The sequence below is a fragment of the Squalius cephalus genome (assembly GCF_949319135.1).
Source record: "Squalius cephalus genome assembly, chromosome: 19".
Lineage (NCBI taxonomy): Eukaryota > Metazoa > Chordata > Actinopteri > Cypriniformes > Leuciscidae > Squalius > Squalius cephalus.
In genome coordinates this window covers 32,900,876-32,922,222 of record NC_137140.1, presented here as the reverse complement: position 1 = coordinate 32,922,222, position 21,347 = coordinate 32,900,876, and the positions used below count along the sequence as shown (strand labels likewise).

At 37.1% G+C, this 21,347-nt stretch overlaps 1 protein-coding gene across 4 annotated transcripts in view; it reads left to right on the top strand.

Moving 5' to 3' along the window:
* Nucleotides 1-2,876: 2,876 nt before the first annotated feature.
* dock1 (dedicator of cytokinesis 1) overlaps nt 2,877-21,347 on the top strand; it is a 224,234-nt gene continuing 205,763 nt past the window's right edge. For all 4 annotated transcript variants that reach the window (XM_079851388.1, XM_079851387.1, XM_079851386.1 and 1 more), the window contains exon 1: nt 2,877-3,075. In XM_079851388.1, coding sequence (XP_079707514.1) covers nt 3,033-3,075 — 43 coding nt within the window. In that variant the 5' untranslated portion in view covers nt 2,877-3,032. The remainder of the gene's footprint in view (nt 3,076-21,347) is intronic.

Sequence of the window (21,347 nt, the reverse complement as noted above, 5' to 3'; positions counted from 1 at the left end):
GAATAGGCAGAGCAATAGCACAGCTGTACATAAAATATTGCAATTCACACAGCATAATGGTAGACATTTCAGAGTTCAAAAGATGACAAATTGTTGGTGAGCGTCTCACTGGCGCATCTGTGACCAGGACAGCTTATCTTTGAGGTGTATCGAGAGCTATGACACCAGGGTGATGTCGACAAACCAAATCCAAATTGACTCAAGAGGAAGCTGTCTGAAAGGGGTGTCCAGGTACTGACCAAAAACATAAAACCGTTGTGAACAAAAACAACCCAACTCACTGTAGAATTAAAACATGCACCTCGACTCTCCTGTTTCCACCAAAACTGTTCGTCAGGAGGCAATATTCATGGTCAGGCTGCTATAAGTAAGTAAGTAAGTAAGTAAAATTTATTTATAAAGCGCTTTTCGCAGATAAAATCACAAAGTGCTGTACAAGAACATAAGTAAAACAAACAAATATAAAACATTTACATATGTAAAAATTTTGTGAGACTAATGAAAACCCATCAACCAAAAGCTTGCCTAAATAAACATGTTTTCAGATTGATTTTAAAAGAGGTAATAGAGTCTGACATGCGTATGGATAGGGGTAAAGCATTCCACAATCTGGGAGCAACAGACTCAAAGGACAGGTCCCCTCGTGTCTTATAACGAGTCTTAGGGACTACAAGCAGGTTCTGGCCAGAGGACCGAAGAGTCCGGCCAGCGGAATAGGGCTTCAAAAGGTCCAGAATGTACTGTGGGGCTTGCCCATTTAAGGCTCTGAAAGTCAGTACTAAAATCTTAAAATCGATCCTGAATTTTACAGGGAGCCAATGGAGAGCCGACAAAACTGGTGTGATATGAGACCTTCGAGGGGCACCTGTTAAAAGTCTAGCAGCAGAATTTTGAACAGTTTGTAGTTTGTTTAGAGCAGACTTATTTAGACAGGTAAAAACAGAGTTGCAGTAGTCAAGTCTTGTAGATATGAAAGCGTGAATTATCATTTCCAGATCATTTTTCGACACCATTTTACGAATTTTAGATATATTTCTAAGGTGATGAAAGCAATTTCGTACAAGCTGTTTCGAGTGTGTCTCCAATGACATTGCCTGGTCAAACACAACCCCCAGGTTTCTGAGGCTGGACTTGACCGAGGGGCCTAGAGAGCCGAGGTGCTGTTTGATCAGCGGGGTCTTATGGTCTGGGGCGAATATTAGCGTTTCTGTCTTGTTTGAGTTTATCTGCAAGTAGTTAGTGGCCAGCCAGTCTTTAATGGAGGACACACACTCTAAGAACAGGGACAGACGATGGAACTCAGCATCATTAAAAGAACAATACAACTGGACATCATCGGCATACAAATGATATGATACATCTTTAAAACAATTGATAATTTGACCAAGTGGCAAAATATACAATAAAAACAGAATTGGACCCAAAACTGACCCTTGAGCCACTCCGCAGGATAAATTTGTCACCTCAGACTGTACATTGTTTGCTGCAACATTAAAGGTTCTATCTTGAATATAAGAAGAGAACCACTGAAGGACAGATCCTGATAGTCCCATCTCATCATGAAGCCTATAACTATAACCAAACCTTTGGTCAAGCGTGCCAGTGAGCCAACAGTGCAAATCTTGGGCTGTGGACAATGTGAAAAAGTCCACCTTCACTGTCTTTCCCACATCCGTGAGAGTTGTGGTGTGGAGAAGCCCCAAAGAGGCTCAACACCCGGACTGTTGAGTGTCCAAAGTGAAGCGCGGGATGGATCGGTGATGGTTTGGGCTGCAGTATCATGACTACCGAACCGTTCTGGAGGACCATGTGCAACTAATGTTTCAAACATCGTACATGAAGGGGGTGCCGTGTGTCAGCATGCACCAATACACACGGCAAGACTTGTGTCAGAATGGTTTGATGAACATGAAAGTGAAGTTGAACATCTCATGGTCTGCACAGCATTATATAGTGACCTGGACACTGATCTGGAAGAGGAATGGCTCAAAGTCCCGCTGGCCGCTGTGCAGGACTTGTATCTGTCATTCCCAAGACAAACTGATGCTGTACTGGCTGCAAAAGTAGGCCCTACACCATACTAATAAATGACTGTGGTCTAAGTGTTTCAGTTTCATTGTCCAACCCGTATTAATCACAGGAGTCTGTCGTTTATTTTTTATTTTTATGAATGTCATGAACATTTCCACTAGATTTTGCAGTGTAAATAACATTTATGGAATGAAATATCAGATTACTCTGTGTTCCTCAGACACTGTGTGTATTTTTAGGATGCATTTTATGTAAATACACACAGACAAATTAAATATACTGTGTATATTTAATTATCATCCTATATCTATATATCTATATATATCTATATATATATAACTTTTTTGACAATACAAGAGATTCATTAGAAATGATGCACGGAAACGGTGGGAATGACGCCACAACTAAGAGACAGTCTTGAGTAAAAATGTCATTAAAAATGGTCATACTGAAAATATGCTGAAGTTATTTATTTTCTTTAACCCTTAATATTTACAAACAAAACGTATAATAATAATAATAATAATAATAATAATAATAATAATAATAAAGGCATTTTAAAAGTAGCAAAACTAAATATATTTTAACGTGACCTTCATATAACAAATAATTAGGCTATACAAATAAAAATAAATCTGTGCATAAAAAAAAGAAGTAGCCTACTCATGTAACATTAATACATACGCAATATTCCAGTCACAAAAGTTGTATTATTACTTATACTTTGCTCTGGTATTTTGGCCGAGATTATAGCGGCCATGGTAGTTGTTTTGTGAGGGACTGTCCGGTCGTCCGGTGACGCTGGTGTCCCACATGACAGAAAGTTCCTCATATCTCCCCCTCGCGGTTCATGAGTTCAGTGATGGTGGAAAATGGCGGCTAGATGAGTCTTTCCACTCCTACAGAGAAAAGAAAAAGTGTGTGGAAAAACTCTGGATATATATATTTGGAATAGCGACAACAACACTCACGGGCGTCTCACAACACTTTCATCAGTGAGGATGTCGCGCTGGGTGCCCACGAAGAAAGAGAAGTACGGAGTCGGTGAGTAAAGAAGGAAACTTGCATCAACTAAACTTCTTTTAGTCCTGTTTCAAAAGTTTGGGGAGAAATGGTGAGATTCTATATTTCCATGCCAGTTTAGACTAATTGAGGATGTTTTGTGTTGAAGTGTTTTTATGATTGTGGGTCAGTGTAATCAATGCGCTATTATATATTTGAGATGTGTGTGTGTGTGTGTGTGTGAGATTGACACAGACGCGCCTAGTTCCAGTGTTTCCTGCGCGGCGGCCCGAATGGAGCTCATGGATACTTTGTTTCTCATTGTTACTCGCGCGCTGATACTTTGTAACAAGTTTTCGCGCTGTTATGTTGGAAGAACCTCTCGCGCTTGTTGTATTTTCCCGCGGAAGATTCTTTAAGCTCCAGCTTTCTTTCGCCCGATTGTTTTGTTTTGTTTGTGGCATCCCACTGTTATGGATATTTAAAAACCGTGATTTCCAGTCACAGATTTACATACACATACATGGCGTGAAATATTTAATTGGATACTCACTGATACTGCGTATTATATCTCTGTTAAAGTACTTTTAAATCCATATCCAGGATCATTAAAAACTGGGAAAGTCGAAATGCGTGGGAAGCCTGATGTAAACAAACTCATTTTATTGGGCTACTATAAACTTAATACTACACGGGTTACGTTTATTTGTTCTTATTTGTGTGTTTTAAAGAATTAATGTTGTGAATTTGAATATTGTGTAAAATTATGTTTACATACAGCAATTTTGTGCAGATATCACATTGAACTACTCTCTAGAATACTTCATTCTTATTGGTCAGTGTCATGCAGTGTCAGTGATTTTATCCCAGGCAACTGATTATCAACATATCTGTGATAGTTTCATGTTTTTCATCATTCCTGAACCATTTAAGTCAGGAAAACTTCTACGTCCCTGGTTCGTATGTGTCCAAACATGTTTAGAGCTAGATGTTAACCAAGCACATCCACAGTAAAGGAAAGTTGAACTATATTTTCCAGGCGTTTCTTCCTTCTCCTATATAATGATAGACTGGATTGTTGTCACGCTACAGTTGTGTTGCCTCATTCCTCCAGCTGTGATTGACGGCTCTGAGTTGACATGCCATTATTAGTCATGACATTTCCCTAACTGAACTGTTTCCTTGAGCCGCTATAATAGTTTACACAAATAAGTTAACTTTCTTGAGAAGGAGGTTTTCAGAGTTTAGGGATGTTTTCGAGATATAATAGAATCTTAATCCCCATCTCAACTGGAGAAGAACTTTATGGATTGCATTAAATGTTGGATCAGTAGGATCTTTTATCAGCAGCAAACTCAGTCTAGCCCATAATTCTGGATTTATCTGCTCTCCTTGATGGAGACTCAAAATATCTCCAGCGTTCGTGTTAGATAGAAACTTCTGTTCTGCTTGAGTTATTCAGCTCTTTTGAGATATTGTGGTCTCTACCTGTTTGTGTTGCTCAGTGCTTTTATAGCGACTTCCACTCTGAGCGCAAAGGAGCACGAGGCGGTGTGTAGAAACGTCTAGTCTTTGATGTGTGTGTGTATTTTTACCCTGAGGGTGGTTGAATTTCACTTTGTTGAGTTTAAATAGTTTTGCCTCCGTATTGGTGTAATTTAAATTCTCAAGTGCACTAGACTGAGGTGAAGCTACAACACTGCGAAAGGTAAAAGAGAAACATGTTGAAGCACATTTATGTGTGCTGCTCTCCTGAAAGACTAACTGTTAAAAGTGGCATCATTTTCTGAATGCCTCCAGATTATATATACACCAATGATTGATTGTTTGGATTCATGCATTTATTTACTGACTTGCTGATATAGATAGTCTTATTATTATCCCTTGCATCGTTCCTCGATACACCATGATGTGTTGGTGAAATTTCAGAATGGACAGGTTGTTTTGTGTGTTTTTGTGTGTATACACATCCAATTTAGGATTACAAGCATTTTTAAAAACATCTTTGATGAATTATTGAGTGATGAACTAATGTTGCGAGTGAAGCTACTGATCAAACAAGTGCTTAGAGGAGACACTTTTGAGATTCATATTAATAATACCATGTGTAAATGGTGAGTCGTCTTGACCTGCCACTTGTGACCAGATCGACTGAGACTCATGTTTTGCTACGTTCACGCCATGTCGTAATTATCGTAATTTTGAGATGTTCATGGCAGCACTATCAATGCTTAAATGAATCTGCAGCGGTCAGGTGGTACAAGTTCGAGCTCTCCGAAAACTCCCAGCTTACACGTTGTAATTGCGAGCTCTACGAGGACTTGAATTGTAATTACAGTAATTCCGACATGGCATGAAGGCACATTTAATACAAGGTGTAAAAAGGGTCTGAGAGTCATGTGACTAGGGGGGTTTGAGTCATGTGACAAAGGGCTTTGGGTGTGTCTTGATTTAGAAGTCAAGTCCCGCCCCCACAATATTTTGTCCCGCTCCCGCCAACAATTTTTTATTTTATCCCACTCTCTCACCCGAAACTTTCACATTTTGTCCAGTTCCCGCAAGCAAAACCCCTGGAAAGAGGTCTATGCAGATTTTTCAGTCATGGTCCGGTTAGATTCTTTCTCAGAGTCTATATGCTCCCCCCACACGCACAACGCCTCAGATCTCCGGTGACAGACTCGTGCTTGCTGTTATTATTAGATAATTATGTTTTGCTTGAGCACACAAATCATTTCTTTCTCCCGTTTCCCGTGCACATATCAGTCTCTTCCCTCCCGCACTCAGCAATTAAAACTCGCCCTGCGTCGCACTCTGTTGCCTCGGGTCCGGCCGATCCCACGGTCTTGATCAAAGATTCCCTCAGGAAGATCCCTAAAATCAGTCATAACTCGTACTCTGAGATCAGCTCTGTGGTTTTAACAACCATTTCACTGAACCAACTTGAACTGGAATGGAGAATGTGACGAAATTGGAGATGATTAAACAGAGTGTGTTGGGATTAAACGGAGTGTGTCTACGTCAAAATGCATTGGCTAAAGTAAACTTTTATTGATATCTAAAACTAAGTTTTTTTTCTCAGCATAGTTTTGCATAAAACAAACGCCTCATAAAAGTGCATGGTTGTTCATATCTGTCAGTTTATGGTTTTGTGACTGTAATGGGTTAATTTCACATCCTCTTTTTTTTTTTTTGGATTCTCTGCACACCTCCGTCTCTCTGCATGAGTAAGTCCTGTGGTATTTGAGGAAGTGTTCTCTGAGAGAGGTGTGCTGCTTACTCGCTGCCGTCCCGTAGGAGTTTCCAAAGCAGCTTTAATAGGCTTTGTGTGTGTTGGTTGTTCCGTTCATCCAGGCCTTGAGGAGAATAGAAGTGAAGTTTGCTTTGAGAGCTCAGCAGAAAGACGGCTGGCTGAGAGAGATGGAGGCATTGTGTTGATGCATGAACAATAAAACGTGTTGTCTAATTACTCTTTGTTAACAGGCTTACCACATGAAACCTTTCAGATATGTATGCATATGTCCTTAATGAACATGGGGGAATATTTATTTTTCAGCTGGATTTAATTATCCTGTTATCTGTGTTTAGTCATTATGTATTTACTCTGCACTGCTTTTTTTCTAATCAGAGGAAATATTGTTTTAAACCGAACAGCCATTGTAGCCACATAGATTCAAAATGTTTTTTTTATTTTTTTTTTTATAAAATAGTAAAATCTAGTTGCAAATAATCAAGGTATGTTTTTCGCACAGTATAGCAGTACATATTATTTTTGTTAATATTGCTTTTTAAAATATGAGAAATTTAGAATTAGAAATCACATTAATCATTATGATGATCATGATCATAATTAAATCAAATTAGTTAATTTATCAGAATTGATATGTAAAATCATTGTGAATCTATCAATAATATTTAGTATTTTGCCCAGAAAGATGTCCATGTGACTGCTATTCCACATTTTCATAATTTGTTTAGTGTTTGAATAATTTCTGAGGTCGTGTTTCCTTGTCTTGCTTTGGTTAGTCGTTTCAGTAACCTGATGCATGTGATGGTAATTTTGATTGTAGTTTGTTTCCTCAGGTTTGGCATATTTTGCATATCTAAAGCACTTTACGATATGCTTACCAATGAATTAATATGTGCACTATTTTGGATGATTACATACCTTTCTGATTTAAGGCGTGGAAGTAAACATCGGTTGAGAGGTTTAACGAGAACCAGCCGTTTGGAATCGCGTCCAGTTCCGGAGGGCATCTTGGTAAAGGAGCCAGCTCGGCACTTCCATAAGAAGTCTGGCACAATGCTTAAATTCAGGTTTTCAGTGTTTTTGTGTTTGTGATTTGACTTTTGAAAGGTCGTCTCTGAACTGGAGAGGCTCAGCTGAACTTCCTGCATCCTGTAAATATTCTGGCATTCCACAGACATGCTTGGAATATTTGAACGGCACACCAGAAAACCCAGTCTCAGTCACCCACTCAACAGCGACAGCTACTCAATGGAATGGGTTTTTTTGTGCAGTAGTTAAACAACTGGATGTTACATGCTATGTTTGTTGCATTCATTTTTTATAAAGTTAAAGTTTAAAATATTCTTAATTATAGTTTCATGTGATTTAATTCATTAAAAGAGATCGAAACATCAGATGCTTGGACTAGTAAACAAGCACCCAGAACACCCTAGCAACCACATATCAACATGCTAATGCATTTAGAACACCTTAGCAACTGCATAAGAGCTGCACGATTCTGGATAAACTGAGAATCACAGCTTTTTGTGTTTAAAAGATCATGATTCTCCCACAATTCTGATTCGACAACTAAACAAAACATGTTATTTGTTATTAGTTCGCCAAACATCACCATGATTTTGAGTTGGAGGAGGACGAAAAGGGCCATCATTGCAGCGTGCTCATGCTTCAGTTATTGTGTGCAAGAGAGATCTCAGGACTGGTGGGAACTCGTGTTATAGATAATTCTATGTTAGAAATTCGTGTTATAGATACGCACTTTCATGAGATCGTGGCGGGCTTCAACGAGGAGCAGTGGGTCTGAAATATTAGGATGAGCAAGCCAACCTTTGATATGTTGTGTCAACGTTTGTCCACATTCCTCTCCTACGACGACACAACGTTTTGTTGGGCCATCCGTCCCTTTGCAGAAGCGCGTCGGGGTTGCTCTCGTCATTAAACCACGGAGACGTTGCCTAATGCCTCAGAAAATCCCATCTGCCTGTTTACATGACAGTCGCATTGGCACATATATGATTTATTTCCACAAATGAACGAGGTCTGAAACCGATCTCGAAATATCCGAATGCATGCTTTTTTCCTGTTTACACTGTCATAGAACGCATCCGATCTGTGTCACATATGAGCAAAAATCTGAATTGGGTCACATTTCACTGACTGTGTAAACGAGGCCATAAATTCTTCACATGTTTCATTACTGAATGAATCAGCGTCGTTGAAAGAATCTCTTGAATGAATGATTCAGTGAGAAATACATTCTTTTTAACTCCCTTATTGCCACCTACTGAACTGGTGTTACGATGTAATTGATAAAATCTTTACTTGAAGCATCAAGTTACTTTCAAAAGTTTTTTTTTTTCCATTTTGATTGCTACCGCAGATTTTACCATGGATGTCAGTGTTTATATTCGAACTATAAACTTTTATCCCAGTATTTCAGTGGTAATTTAAATCATTGTAAGACAGAAATAATGATACTGTGTGGTTGAAAGGACTGTTTGTGAAGCGGTTTCATACCTATACATGACAGATGCTCTCTTTGGATCAGCGACAGCGCCGACACAGATTTAAATGTTCGCTGTGATCTTACTTGTCAAAGGTTTAATAGACACAGCCGAATCATTGTCATTTAGAAAATGTTATTTTTTTTAAAAAGACATTGCAAAAGATTAATTAACGATTAATCAAGCAGCTCTAGCATCATGTCTTTTCCAAAATGTAAAAAATAAATGGAATTATTTTCCTTCATTTCACCCTTAAGCTTTTCTTTCTTTTGTTCATTGTTTTGTTCTTTCTTTCTTTCTTTCTTTCTTTCTTTCCGTCATAACTTCAGATCTGTCATCCAGCACAATAACATATTGTTTGATGGGTGACATTCTCAGATTTGTAGATGTATGCTTTATGCCACTCATCTTCACATAACAATCTTGAAGAAAGAAGCATGCAAATGTCATATCGGTTACGCCGTATTTGCAGTCATGATCTAATGAGTGTTTGGAGTTTGACTGCTCATTGTGTGCATGTGAAATGAGACGCCGCTGTTCTCCTGTCCTTCACTTCTGTCACGTTACCGTCACTCTTACCCCTTTTGATTAAAGTTGAAGTGCTGTGTTGTAAACACGGCACCATTAATGTGCCATAACACGTGGATGAGAGCAACGACTTCTTTTCCCTTTTCTTACGGTTGTTGATCCTTTGAGACTTTCGCTCTGTATGAATGATTTATATTAGTGTGGCATGTGCTTTTTCATATTGACAAGGCTAAATCAATCCAGCTCAGAGAAACAAGAGATTAGCCAAAGATTTTCTGAATGTGCAAAACTTTAATAGGGTGCAGTCATTAAGATGTTCCAAGGTTTTCTTTCGCATGTTCTGTTGAAACCAGCATTGGTTGGCAGCATTTACTGCAAATCAAGGTGCTCCGAGACACTAAAAACACCAGATCTTGAGGATCGCCATAGAACCGCACTACACTTTGAAACACACACTCAGCTGTTCCAGAAGAAAGATGACCAATCAGGGCGATTTCTGTGGTCGTGGGTTCTACGTCATACAGTGAGAGAGGTTCATAGACGGCCGTTGTCACGGTCTTGTGACCAATGATAGCCTGTGATAATTGTCTGACGGTATCAGAAATTTAGCATGATCATCTCGGTGTGTTTGCTGCTACGACGTCACCTATGTCTTCTGACTAGCCAATAGAAATACAACATGAAAATGGCGTATTGATCAACGCGACATGTTGCTAAAACTTAAAACTACTTAGCTCAATCTCCATTTGCAAAATTGGCATGCCAAGCTGGCCTCCTTCCCTAGCCATGACCACGTCCGTCGATTTCTATATATTTTTTTTTTTTTTCAGGGCATAAAATTGCCAATTGCGATTCACCTTGCTCAAATAGAGCAGATATAGAGTTTACCACTAGCTCATGCTGATGAGGTTTTATTCTTCTATACTAACTTGAGTCGTAGCTTAGGATTCAATAGGTGTCATCGTCGTACAGTCTACACATACATGTCGTACCCAAGTTTTAAAATCCATGTCGTACACTGTGATTTGTAATGATCTTACAGGGTTGCTGAAATCACACAGTCTGTTGCAGGCATAAGATGTTAAAATAAATTTGTCACAATGTTTCAGGTAGTTGCTACGTTTTCAACCACTTTTAAAGTCCCCATGAAATCAAAATTCTTATTTTATTTTTATGGAATCTTGCAGTGTTTATTTTAAATGATTTATCCATGCACATGATTAGTTATTATTTTTTTCATTCATGTACCCTCGTAATCTTTAATCAAAATAACTGGCAGTGACATCTCGTCTGTTCTCTGATGACATGTTTACTGGCGTGAGGGCGGGACAACCTGTCACTCACATGAGATCCACCAATAGCAAACCACAACCATCCAATCAATTCCTCATGGACAAAATCAAGTCCCGTCCTACTTTTTATTTCTAGTCCGAGAAGCCGTTTCACTCAGATATACGTCACAACAGAGAAGAAAAGAATATCGCAGCTTCCGGCTAATGCTGACTTTAAGTATGAGCAATTGTAATCGTGATGCTTGCCTTTGCAAACATCCTTGAACATAAGCCGTACTGTACCGAAGAGCATGCAAGCTAAAATGACTGGTTGCGTTCAGTCCTCACAAACTGCCACTTATCTCTCTGCTGTCATCACTCTCTTTCTGACTTTAGACAGTGTTGTTTACTTCGGTATTCTGGCGGTTTCTGCAGTGGCGGTCAGGATTGCTCTACCCAACACTTTGGCTCCCCAGATAAGGAAATGCCACTTCCTTTGGCTTCAGTAAAGCCGCCAGTGAGAACTGCAGCTTGACTCGAGACAATAGTTCTGTTTGTACTCACACACACAAGCGTATAATCTGTCATTATCTCCAGTGTGCTCCTGATTAACCTCAAACACAGTCTGGTCTGTGTTTGGACCCTGTCAGATGAGAAGTGTCAGAAAGACTCGGGCCGGTGAGGGCGAGAGACGAGACGCGAGTACTCATGGACGGTGACGACACTGATCAATCATCTTAACACGGTTGCGTGACATGACTGCTTTTTTTAACTTTGAAAAATGTCAGTTTGCAAGATGTGCCAAACAGATTGGGTACAGTGCCATTTTTGGCACTATAATTTTCTAGTAGTATTCCGATAAGTGTACAGCTTCGTGCTGTGACATTGTACATGCAATGCATTGAATAATTAACTGTTTTTAACACTGATTTTGGCTCTTTTTCTTTCTTTCTTTTTTTTTTTTTTTACATTTATCTATTAATCAAACCATTATAGGATGTTTACCAAAAGTCATTTGCACTGTTCATATGGTAGTATTTAATTTTCATTCAATTTCGTATCAACACAAACTCTGTCACAAATCAAAGTAAAGTGTGCTGAAAATGTAATTGCGTTGGAGAACTCCTGGCATCCAAACAGTAATTAAAGGCTCATCTCTTGTTGAATGTGTTGCTCTTATGAATCTGTCTCTTTTCACAGCCTCATTAGTTCTTCACTTTGTCCTTTTGTCTTTTGTTCTGAAGTAACTAATTAAAAGTAGTGATTCTGCTAACTTATCAATGTTTTTGTCATGTTTTGTGCATAACCATGTAAAACTGATTCAATAATCAGATGCTGTGCATGATTCATTTCAATAAATCAGTTCATTTTAAAGAAACGATGAAAATTATAAGATTAAGACTAAGTCTTGTTAATGAAAAATGGCTGTTTATCTATTAACTAGGTGTTTTTATAGTTTTATAATGTAAATTTAAGTTATTGTTTGGTGTTGCTGTACAAATTGAGTTTTTTGTTTTTGTGCAAAATAAAAACTCATCTGCTTTAATTATATCATTCAAATGCTTTTGTGTATGAAAAAGGTGCTTCCTCCTTATAATAACTTGTCGATAACAGGTTTTTGTTAGTAACTTGTAGTTTAGCTTGATACTTTTTCCAGTTGTTTTGTTTAACTGTGGTATGCCACATTTTGAAGGCTTCCTCAACATTTGTTTTAGTATTGTTTTGGGCCGGAAATATCCTGTGGTGTCATTCGTCCTTGAAGAAAATTTCCACAACTCCTTTTCAAAATGCACACACACTCACTCATACAGAGATAAACTCCAGAAACAATTTTTTAAAAATATCTATATCTTTTTTGTAAGCACTACTGAAATGCACACCCCAATCTTTTTCATGTTTTGTAATTTGTGATAGTTTATATTGATGGTTATATTGTAGTTTGTGTGTTTTATAAGATGCTGCACCAAGTGAAAAGTGTCTGGTTTAATAACTTCAACTCCATTTATTTGTGTATAAGCGCAGTAAAATATTGAGTGAATCACTTTATATCAGTATTAGCTCTGTTGTGCATCTTGCAAGTCAGAAGTCACTAAGTATACCTGCCAACCTCTTGCAGATTTCAAGCCAAGCCTGTGTGAATGTCCTCAATCCAGGTCTTAGTTATATTGAGGATGTGTGTTATCATATAAAAACATGCGTTTCTGGACAGTGTTTGTAATGTGATCCCTCTTTAGAGTTGTATTTCTCAGTTTGCAGAAGGCAGCGCGATGCCCGTCTGTAGATTAGTCTTCCTTAGAGACATTTGAGTAATTCTTAATAGATTTTCAACATGAATTTTGAATAATCTGGGGATTAGGGATTCGAGTTATGTGATATTATGAGCTTTGGTCTGAGAAGATGTGATAAATGGATTTCTCAGAGGGAAGCGCTCAGGGTTTAGGGTGAAGGAATATTACTCTAATATAAAACCTTCCCATTAAAAGTCTTTTAATACATTTGTGGTGATTCAATAAAATGTGTAATGCAACCCTATTCTTTAAGTTTCTCAGTCACGTGGGAGCAGTGGCCTCAGGCGACACGAGCACAAAAGTAACAAACAAAAACATTAAAACATAATGAAAATTATCCCATAATTTACTCACCCTCAAGCCATCCTAGATGTATATGACTTTCTTCTTTCAGCCAAACACAATCTGAGTTATATTAAAACATATCCTGGCTCTTCCCATCTTTATAATGGGAGTCAATAGTAACTGAGATTTTGAAGCCCTCAAAAGCACATCCATCCATCATAAAAATAACCCTTATGGCTCCAGGGGGTTAATAAAGCAAAATAATGCGTTTGTGTTCGAAAAATATCTAAAATGATAACTTTATAAACTGTAATTTCTTGCTTTTTTTCCGTCTCGCCGTAAGTAATTCCAATAATAATGGCAACGGATGTTGGTAGGTTTATGTAAATCGCAGCCACCGCACTAGCCATTATTTTTAATCGAAGGAGACGTAGGCATGTTTTCCAAGCATTAATGGCATGGAAAGCCACTTTTACTCGGGAGCGCCACGTATGAGGTGTTTCTAGGTGTTTCTCCCTCCTCTCTGCTTCAAGCTCTTGATAAATTGTGGCTTTTTCTTTTGTCTTTTGTGAGTTTAATAAAGAACTGTCTCGTCTTCTGTCCAAACATAGCACGCTGTCTTTAAAGAATGATCATTCGACTTTTACGTACGTTTCCATTGCAGTTTTGCTAAATATTCGTTTTTCGAATTGTCTGAAAAACCATCTCATCAGACTTTATATATATATATATATATTTTTGTGAGTTTTGTGAAATTGACTTTGGGTGTATTTTCAATTCGCAAATTCAATTTGTGATATTTAAAGGGTAATGGAAACGCAGCTATTGTTATCAATGTAAATTTGATCAAAATCTCAATTATATCTATTGCCCAGCCCTATCTGAAAGTTACACAGCTATAATGTAACTCCATGTTCATAAACACCCATTAACCTGTGGCATTAAAGTGACAATGTCTGTTTGTCACGCTCTGCATTTTCTCTGTGTGTGTGTGTGTGTGTGTATCGATTGTGTTTTTGAAGGCCTCAGTTGTCCTGCTGGTGTCTGATCTAAGTCTCTCCTCCAGCCAGATGGTTGATGCTGTGCTATTGACTGTGAATAAAGGGTCAAGACACACACATACACACACACACACTTGTTCGGTTAAGAAGGCCGGCCTTACCCCATTCATACAGCCCAGCATTTTGACAGATGGGCAGATATGAACATCATCTCTTTGGCATATTTACCATACACCATCCAATAAGCTGAGATGATTCTTTGTTTGGGTCGAGTCCAGCCACTTTGGAGACCAGAATGAGCCGGATTAAAGAGAGAACCATATCAGACCGTTAGGTCAAACACAAAAGTGCAGTTGTCCTGGAGACTTTCAGCAGTGAGTCTGAGTTTGGTTCTTATAAAGTGTGAAACAACCTCTGAATCTGTAAATCGGCACATTAGCAGTCGAGAACAGATGTTTTTGTGTTGAACAGATTTGTTATGTGCTGTTGAATTGAACATTTGAATGTTTTTAAAATCATTTAAAAGAAAATGTGTTTTTTTTATACAGACAGTTTATGGGTAAGTTTCTGCTCACCAAGGCTGCATTCATTTGATAAACACTATTATTGTGAAATATTATTACAATTTAAAGTAACTTATTTTATTTTATTTGAATGTATATATATATATATATATATACAGGGTGCGATTTGCCGGGGGGGATGCGTGGGATTTCCCCCTTTCTGGTCAATGTATCCCTGCCTCTGCTTACTTATTTTTATCCCCGGTGGGGATAAATTTATCCCCCCCTCAAAGTGATCAGTGCTACTACATAGTGGCGAGGCGGATCACAAAACTTATCACGGGTGACGGATCCGTGGTTTGATTAAAGTCCATTTTATTTAAAAATGCGCTACTTTGGCTGGCTCCGCAGCCTCTCTGTAATCACCACTCTGCAGACTTGCTCAATCTCAATGTCCCGCCCACGGCGCTGGTTACACCTCACGAGTAATAGCCTATCAACACTTGCGAGACGGTTGCAGGTCTTTTTTACGCCGCATATCAACATATTACTTAAGCGGGAATAAACATCACAATCTGATTATCTGTTTCTATGATGACGAGCAGAGTTAGTGTCCCAGTCACACCACTGAGAATGGCCGAAGTTACACACGGTGTTTTACTCAATTGAGGCTAAAGCAAAGGTTTTTTTTTATTACTCACTCACTTCTGAGTGTCTGGCGCGAGTGATTTCAATCAATGTAAAGACGCGTTTACGCGAGTCTAGAGGTCCTGCGGCGCGAAGGCGTTTCGCGCGGCGCGGTATCGCGAAGCCCGAATGAGGCGAATTGACTTTGTCGGTCCGGCCCGACACATTAACTGTAATCATGAGCCCGAGCCCGATTTAAACACGACCATTTTTTAAATACGTGGGCGTTGGGCCGTTATAACCAGGGGTACGTGGCGCCAGGGAAGGAGAGATGAAGCAAAGATGAAGTTGACGATCGCCATCTCCGTGAATGCGCATATATGGAGAAATGCATGGATTACATCAGAGTGTTGCATATTTCTTTTCGTTTAGAATTGTTTCGTTTAAAGACATTTCAAGCTTTCTTTAGATATAGCCTATTTCTTAATATTCTCTGTTAATTTATGATGAGATGCACTCCAGTTAACGTGCAGTGCAAGTGACCGCGGCGCGCCTCCATGATTATAGCCTATTGTCTGCTATATTTGCTTCTTATTTAATACATGCAATTCGTTGATGAAACATGTATTAAAATTAAGATACAATTTATACAAAACGAAATTCACTTTAAAGAAAGGCTTTCTGCAAAACAAAACTTAATGAAGTGGTCAAAATCATGTCTGACTAGTCTGACAAGTCTCCTGATATACTGCACATCTTATCTTACTCGTGCTGTTCACTTTTCATAAATCAACATAGATGGAAAAAAAAAACCATTATAATATTTTAACAAATATTAAACTAAATTAGCTTATTTAATGGCTACAACACATAGGCCTACAGAATCTGAAAGGCAGAAGTTGAAAGGCAATTGTGCATAGTAAAACATATACATTTATCAAGTTCACGGGTAATTGAGCGTGCATTTATTAATTATTATCTTAATGAATAATGCAACCAGGACAAATCATGTAAACTGCCTTGTTTGTTTATTCAGAATGAAATGGATCGCAAATGGGTCCGAATGAAGAAACGTAAAAAAAAAAAAAAAAAACCGTGAACAATGATGAACACAGAAAATGAACAAGAATGAACTTTGGATGGCCAAGTAGGCTACAACTCTAATTTAATTCAACAAGGTTTTAGAATATAGAATAATTTTTAAACAAAATAAATATTTTTAAAGTTTATTATCCCGGGCCGGTGTGATGCGTGCGAGTGGAGGAGACGCTCGCTGAGCATGACACGTGACGTGTTGCATTTTGTAACACAAGTGCTCGATCAAGGGCCCGGCCCGGGTGAAGTTCGGGCTCGGCCAGAGAATCTAAGCTCTGATTTATCTGATCCTGTCCATTAGCTTTGATCCATGTACGGCTTTTCAGAATGCCACCAAGTACAAATATTTATGTATTTTTTCAGCGCGAAAACTAGCTAGCTAGCTGGGAACAATGAAAAGGGTCCAGGGGTGCGTTTCCCGAAAGCATCATTAGCCAACTATGGTCGCAAGTTCCGTCGTTATCAGCATAGTTCAACGATTTGGTCTTTCCCGAAACCATCGTTCCAACGAACGTTCGCAAACAGCATCGCAAACTTGTGTGGTTGGAACGACAGCTCGTTAGAAGCATAGTTTCTAGTTTACATGAGATGTAGACTGAATAAATCCTTATCTTTAGCAAAATAAGCAAGCTGACATTCAGTAGGACCCGTGTTATTTATTTAGAATACATAAATGTAATTTACGTCTTTTAGTTTGTCAAGAGATTTAAAGCACCGTTTTTGAAGACTGCGCATGTGCGAACGTGCTCTACTATGTAAGAACGAGCCAAATATTGAGTCTGGCAATAAAGCAAAATAACAGAGAAAAATTAGAAATGGTCTTTAGATGCCATGTCTGTAACTTATATGACAAAATCTAGCGTTAATTCGATCTCAAACAGATGAATTAAAATAAGTTATTAGTCCACCACGTGCGAGACGTCATAAACCAACGTGGTTGAACGATACTTTGCGACAGACGGTTTCGGGAAACAGTCGTGACTGGCTAGTTGATTTCTCCAACGATGCATCGTACTATGGTAGTTAAGCAGCGAACTATATAGTTGTACGGGAAACGCACCCCAGAGCAGCAAATGCAGTGAATGAAGTTCATGTTCTCATGATTTATTTTTATAAATAAATTTTTTTTTTCGAAACATCCCCCCCTCTGTTTTTTTCACAAATCGCACCCTGTATATATATATATATATATATATATATATATATATATATATATATATATATATATATATATATATATAGAGAGAGAGAGAGAGATATAGAGAGAGATATAGAGATATAGAGATAGAGATATAGATTCAGTGTCAAATGATCCTTCAGAAATCATTCGAATATGATGATTTGCCGCTAGAGAAACATTTCTGATTATCAATGTTGAAAACGGTTGAGCTGCTTCATATGTTTGTGGAAACCATGATGCAGTTTATTTCAGGATTCTTTAAATATAAAGTTCAAAAGAACAGCATGTATTTGAAACATTTAAAAAAAAATGTTTTCACTGTCACTTTTGATCAGTTTATAGTGTCCTGGCTTTTTATTCCTTTTATTTTATTTTCTGTAATAAGCTAAATGTTAAAGTCAATGGAAAAAGAGTCATGAGACATGCAAGAACCAATGTTTGTCATTTAGCCTGGCAGGACACGTCTTGACATGCCATGTTGAAACGTACATGAGCATGAGTTAATTTGAGAGCTTTCAGTGAATAGCATCTTGTCCCTCACACAAATCAATCATATGACTTCAGAAGACTTGCATTATACAACACACAAGTTGTATGGATTTCCAATGTGGTGCTTTTTTGTCATATTTGATTGTGATATATTAATTTAAGACTTTAAAATGATTTTTTTCTGCTTGTTCAATTTATTTCACAGTTTCAGTGTCTGTTTCATGGAAGTTAACTTAATCATTCAAAACATTCAAAATAGCTTGAATGTAACTCTACACTCTTGCCTCATTTAGTATATGAGGTTCTATGAATATGCAAATGAGCCCCGCCTCCACTCACTCACTCAGCTCAGAGATCCACTCGTTGACGATCACACTTTGATCTGATTGGTTACAAGGTAGTTTGTGACGTCAGAAACAAAATGTATTTTTGAGACTGCAGTCTTTTGTTCACTGCAGTTTTAAGGAGAAAATACTCAGCAATGGAGTCGACTTATGAATTTACACATGGTTTGTCTTAAAGCATAATAAAAACACCACATAGACATATAAACAACATTAAAAACTTGATTCTCACCACAGGGAAACTTTAACATGTCTCGTCTTGAATAAAGTAAGTGAACGACATGAGGGGTAAATGATGACTGAAGTTTCTGAGTGATGCACTACTAAGGGACTCGGTCGGTCATTTTGAATAAATAATATTTTCTTTGTTATTTTGATGTTGCACTCGTAAAACATTGAGGCTGTTTCTGGCCCCCTGTGGGAGCCTTGATAGCGTCCTCTATCAAACACCCTCCAGCTTTGGGCCTGTCAGAGAACGACATGCTAGTAAATGTCAATGATGACATGGCTTTAAAAATCCAGTGTGCTCGCGTCTTCATGACTGACAGAGATTAATGACTCTTCTGTCGGCTTCAGAATCGTCCCGTTCTCCTGCTTATGGCACAGCTGTACCTGCCAGAGACCGAGCAAACAGGGGTGTGCTGTTTTATTGAGATTTGTTGAGAGAGTGTGTGTTTTGTGTGGTCGATTTAAGACTCGTCCTGTCAGTGGTGTTGCATGAATTGGTCTATTGTGATGTAGATGCAGCAGACATATGTGACGTCTCTCACTAGCTGCCCAACAGAACTATTGTTCTCACCTAAACGTCATCCTGATTAACATATGATAACGTTGTCACGCTCGTTTTATTTTGAGAAGATCTTTCCTTGATAAAATATTACAATTAAATTAATTTATTAATTCATTTACAGCGTATTTTATATTAATTAGTTTTTATTTACTTAATTACTTTTATGTACTTATTTTATGTATATAATATTTATTTTCTTAATGGATTTTATTTATTAATTTATTTTAATATTGCATATAAAATATTAAAATACTATATATATATATAGTACCAGTCAAAAGTTTGGAAACATTACTATTTTTAATGTTTTTGAAAGAAGTCTCTTATGCTCATCAAGCCTGCAGTTAAAAAAAAAAAAAAAAAAAAAAAAAAACAGTAATATTATGAAATATTATTACAATTTAAAATAATGGTTCTCTTTTTTTAATATACTTTAAAATGTAATTTATTTTTGTGATGCAAAGCTGAATTTTCATCAGTACTCCGGTCTTTGGTGTCTTATGATCCTTCAGAAATCATTCTAATATGCTGATTTATGATCAATGTTGGAAACAGTTGTGCTGCTTAATATTTTTTTTATAACCTGAGATACTTTTTTCAGGATTATTTGATGAATAAAAAGTTAAAAAGAACTGTATTTATTTAGAATAGAAATATTTTGTAACAATATACACTACCGTTCAAAAGTTTGGGAACAATAACTTTTTTTTTTTTAAAGAAATTAGTACTTTAATTCAACAAGGATGCGTTAAATTGATAAAAGGTGATGGTAACGATTTATATTGTTAGAAATGTTTTTATTTTGAATAAATGCTGTTTTTATGAATAAATGCTGTTAACGTTTTACTCATCAATGAATCTTGAAAAAAGTATTCCAAAAAAATATATTAAACAGCACAACTGTTTCCATCATTGATAATAACTGAGTATCAAATCATCATATTAGAATGATTTCTGAAGGATCATGACACCAAAGACTGGAGTACTTGCTGATGAAAATTCAGCTTTGCATCACAAAAATAAATTACATTTTAAAATATATTAAAAAAGAGAACCATTATTTTAAATTGTAATAATATTTATTTTTTTATTTTTTTAACTGCAGGCTTGATGAGCATAAGAGACTTCTTTCAAAAACATTAAAAATAGTAATGTTTCCAAACTTTTGACTGGTACTGTGTATATATAATATAATATAATATAATATAATATAATATAATATAATATAATATAATATAATATAATATAATATAATATAATATATATATAATATAATATATATATATATAAAATAGTTTTTTAAAAATAGTCATCATTTACCCCTCATGTCGTTCACTTACTTTATTCAAGAGACATGTTAAAGTTTTTAATGTTGTCTATGTGGTGTTTAATATCTATATCTATATCTATAGCTATATCTATATCTTGAATAAGGACAGATGCTGTCAAGCTCCAAAAATGACAGAATGCCACTTTAAACCTACCACAAAAGTTATCTGAAATCATACAATAGTAAAATATACTAACATTTTAGTTGTTAAATTGTGATCTCTTTCAGTGAATAACAACTTAAATCTGTTTTGTGCACTATATTATGTTTTCTGAAGGCTAATAGTTGTGGGTAAATTACAGACTTGTCATTTTGGGGGTGACTAATATACTTTTTAAAATGACTAAATGGATCTATTCTGAGATCTGTTATTGTTTTATTGTGTGCTGGCCTGGACTGTTCCAACTTTGACTAAACTCATTGTTGAGCTCTGAACAACAATAGCTGATGACTCAGGGCTTTGAGCGCATCATCAGAAAGTGTTTTACCTCGCCGTGTGCACAATCGAACGACTGAGCCGAGCTGCAGCTCTGAGAAATCTGCTGTTTATACCAGCTTTCATTACTGAGCTTCATAAAGTTTTAAAAGAGCAGGAATGCTCTGCTAAATTATTCATTTCAGGGTGAACCAGCTCATTTTATGTAGGGATGCACCGATGTGAACATTTTGGCCACTACCGATAATTATTTATGTTTGAAAGCCAATAACCGATATATTGGCTGATAAATCTAAATCCAAATTACAAACCTGATTACAATTTTATGTAGCCTATATGACAGATATAGATTACTGATATTCTTCAATAGAGTAAATGTTCAAATGTCATTTTTAG